General features: G+C 27.8%; 1 protein-coding gene across 2 annotated transcripts; it reads right to left on the bottom strand.

Annotated features, from left to right (window-relative positions):
• Positions 1–1,135: 1,135 nt before the first annotated feature.
• On the bottom strand, positions 1,136–2,432 carry LOC146945898 (polygalacturonase-like). Of its 2 annotated transcripts, none has more exons than XM_085748862.1 (3): positions 2,138–2,432; positions 1,929–1,996; positions 1,136–1,514 (listed from the first exon to the last, which is right to left on the bottom strand). In XM_085748862.1, exons 1-3 carry the CDS (start codon positions 2,247–2,249, stop codon positions 1,302–1,304), a joined length of 393 nt encoding a protein of 130 aa, XP_085604988.1. In that variant the 5' UTR covers positions 2,250–2,432; the 3' UTR covers positions 1,136–1,301. The 2 variants fall into 2 exon arrangements, with proteins under 2 accessions (XP_085604988.1, XP_085604989.1); XM_085748863.1 differs by having other exon boundaries at positions 1,929–1,993.
• Positions 2,433–3,374: the final 942 nt, after the last annotated feature.

The raw sequence follows: 3,374 nt of genomic DNA, 5'->3' as shown, positions 1-3,374 counted from the left end.
AGAATCAAATATTATATTATATAATATAGTCAAATTCCTAAACGCTAATTTTAAATATCAAAATAGAGTTTAATCTAATTGATCTGTTAGTTCGTTATTCTTTTTAAACTTAAATCCCATGACTTATATAAATATGCTTTTAAACAGGCCAACAAGTCATATCAAGCTTTCAGAAAGCCATATACTCACCGAAAAATAAGTTTATGACAGGACGCATGCTAGACTTAAGCCTTAAAAAATTTGAATGGTCAGACTTAAACCTTACAAAGTCTAACTCAACATAACTTATTCTCATCCCTACACGTAAGTACATAAGTGAAATAAAGACTCAGTAATTTGGTAATTCAACATGTACGATTGTATATTTTATCTTTAATATAAAATAAACATTATTTACCAAAAGTGTAAATGTAACAAAAATTAATTTGTATTCTAATTATTGATTGATATTATAGTGAATATTAAATATTTTTTACGATGAAATCTACATATAGTGAATATTTTTTTGAGGAACATTAGTGAATATTAAATACTTTTTACGATGAAATCTACAACATTAGTATAATGTTTAATTTTTTGTCATATATTATGCATTGTTCCTATCAACTAAGAAAAATTTACCATCATTTAATTTGTTTATCTTTAATTTTTTTTCATTTGTGAACATGCATCCAACTAAATTTGATTTAGAATGGCGCCTATGTAAAAATTGCGCTCACCCTATGATTAAAAGATGTCATCCAAACCAACAAAAATCTTACTTAAACAAAAGTTAACACTTGAGCGAGTTGAGGTTCAAAACCACAAATCCAACCCAAACCCAAAAATCAATTACCTTGTGTAGCTCTAAAATTAAACAAAATAGGTAAACTATCAAAATTGTTGGGTCGAACACAAGCTTATGATCGAGGTTCGAACCTGACATCTTTACTTAGACGCCCTTTGCTTATGTGTATGAGTTTCAATTGTTATTTGTCATTTACTCATTTTGTTTATCTAAGAAAAATATACAAAATACTTATAGCTCAAAGAAAACTGTTAAAAATTATATTGTAAGTTGTAACTTATATGTTAATTAATTTCAGCTAAAAAGTACACAAAGCTTGACTTTGTTCCAAACATATACAAATCGATGTCGTTTCAAAACAATCTTGTTCAGTTAGCTGTGTCCATAACATTCATGGCTACGATATATCACTGATTAACTACTTAAACAAACATCCAAATAATAATTTACTTTTTGAAAGGAATACAAATAATAATCAATTAGAAAGTGAAATTGTTATGGGAATATTAATTGATTAGGGGTTGAAGTAAGAAGTGCCACACATGCATTTCCATCCTTCAGGCTCATAATTAGCATATTGAACACCAATAAGATGTTTGTTGGTAGGAATCTGAGTTGGGTTACAAGGAATGCATCCTTCACATTTGTGTTCACATCTTGGTGGTGTTGACCCAATCCTACCTAATCCCCTCAATGCTTCTTCATATTCCATCACCACCTTTCCCCCCTTGAATTAAATTAAAATAAATTAAAAGTACATATAAAATCATGTAACTAATATATATTGTAAAATCACATGCATAAAAATATATGGAAGAACTAAACATTTTGGTCTTTGAAACCAATTTAGTCCCTCAAATTTGTGAAATAGGAGTAGTAATTTAATTTTTTTTTAAAGGAAATAATATAATTCTTTGAATTGAAGAATACTAATCTAATAGGTTACTCCATCAAAATATTATTTTAGTAAACATACATATTGACTATAAATAATCATTTGTTGCATCAATGAAGCATATAAAATTTAAAATTGTGCTGCAAACTTTGAGGGATTAAATTGACCAAATTTTACAATTTCAATATAAATACTATATAACAAGCTTCCAAAGCAAATGTTCTAGTAAATATAAGAGATATAAACCTGTGTAGAGTCAAAATGTCTTCGAACATCTTGTATTCTATTTGTCGACTCAACTTTGAAGAATGCTGCTGGTAAATATAAAAAAACAAAAAAAGTGAAAGCAAAATGTTATATTGTTTCAAAGAAAACATGTTTTGAGCCCAAAGAGAAACCTAAGTAGACAAAGTCTTGTTGATTTAGAGTGAGGTGAAAGTGTAAAGTTAACTAACCTTGTTGATTTGCAGCACCAGAGAGCAACAAAGGCTTGCTTATTACACAAACCAAACTCCAAAGTAAAGTTGAAACTGTTAAGAGTGGAATGTAACACATTGTTCTCTTCATACTGGTAATTAACAATGATGACCAGCTTTATATGAGAGATAGATAGGTTTAGATATGCAATAAGAACTTGCTGAGTTTTAAAGGAATAAATAGCAGACAGATAGATATGCCAGAGATCTAGCCATTTGGTTCCGTTGCAAATTCCTTTTACCAAAGAGAGGCCTTTTATTTTTTTATTTTTGCTTTTTCCCTTTCTTTTAATCATTGCATTTCTTAATATGTGTGTAAACACCTAAAACGACACTCATTTTGAAACGGAGGGAGTATTAAATACAGAATTTTTAGTATAATACTATATCATTATACTGCTCCGGTCCTATATATAAGAAAAAATTCTTTTTTTACATACATTTAATAATTACTTCCTCCGGTCTCAAATATAAGAAACTTTTCACTTTTTAGATTCATTCAATAAATGATGTATAATGTATCTGGACTTCATTATAAACGAGATACATTAATTATTCAATGTACCTAAAAAAAGAATTTTTTCTTATATATATATATATATATATATATATATGACCGAAGGGAGTATTTGATGGTTATCATTTCCCTTTACTTTGTTAGGCCAAATTGACAATTGATTGGGAGCTTCAATGTCCCTCTGGACTGGGGTACTTGTGCAGGTCATAGCTACTAGCTAGCATATGCATGGACTGCAGAGCCCTTTCTTTCATAACTTTTGATTTCTACTGTTTCTGGATTGACTTTTTGGATAACTCAAGTTTCAGTTTCACAGTTAAAAATAATTTTAAACTAATGCTAATAACCTGTGTGTTATAGCTTAAAGAATTGAATATTAAAATATTCATTTACAAAGTTTCATATTCAACTTTTTAAAATTTAAAATATAATGTTTTAATCTAAAATTATTTTTTGGATTTCTTAATCACAAGATTGCAAAACTTTACATTTGAAATATCTCTTCAAATGGTACTAGTAGTATATATTGTGTAGTTAAGGAATCTAAAAAAATATATATCTTAAAAATAGAGGTCATAATGCTTGTTAAAGTTATATTTACTCATTTTTCTATTTTAAATTATCTATATTAATTTTTTAAACAATATTCTAAGAATACATGTTAGTATTTTGCTTTGAAATGTTAATGAGACATTAATT

The sequence above is a fragment of the Medicago sativa genome, chromosome 2, assembly GCF_051527215.1.
Source record: "Medicago sativa cultivar Bolivia chromosome 2, Bolivia_mono, whole genome shotgun sequence".
Classification (NCBI taxonomy): Eukaryota; Viridiplantae; Streptophyta; class Magnoliopsida; order Fabales; family Fabaceae; genus Medicago; species Medicago sativa.
This window is presented reverse-complemented; position numbering and strand designations above follow the sequence as displayed.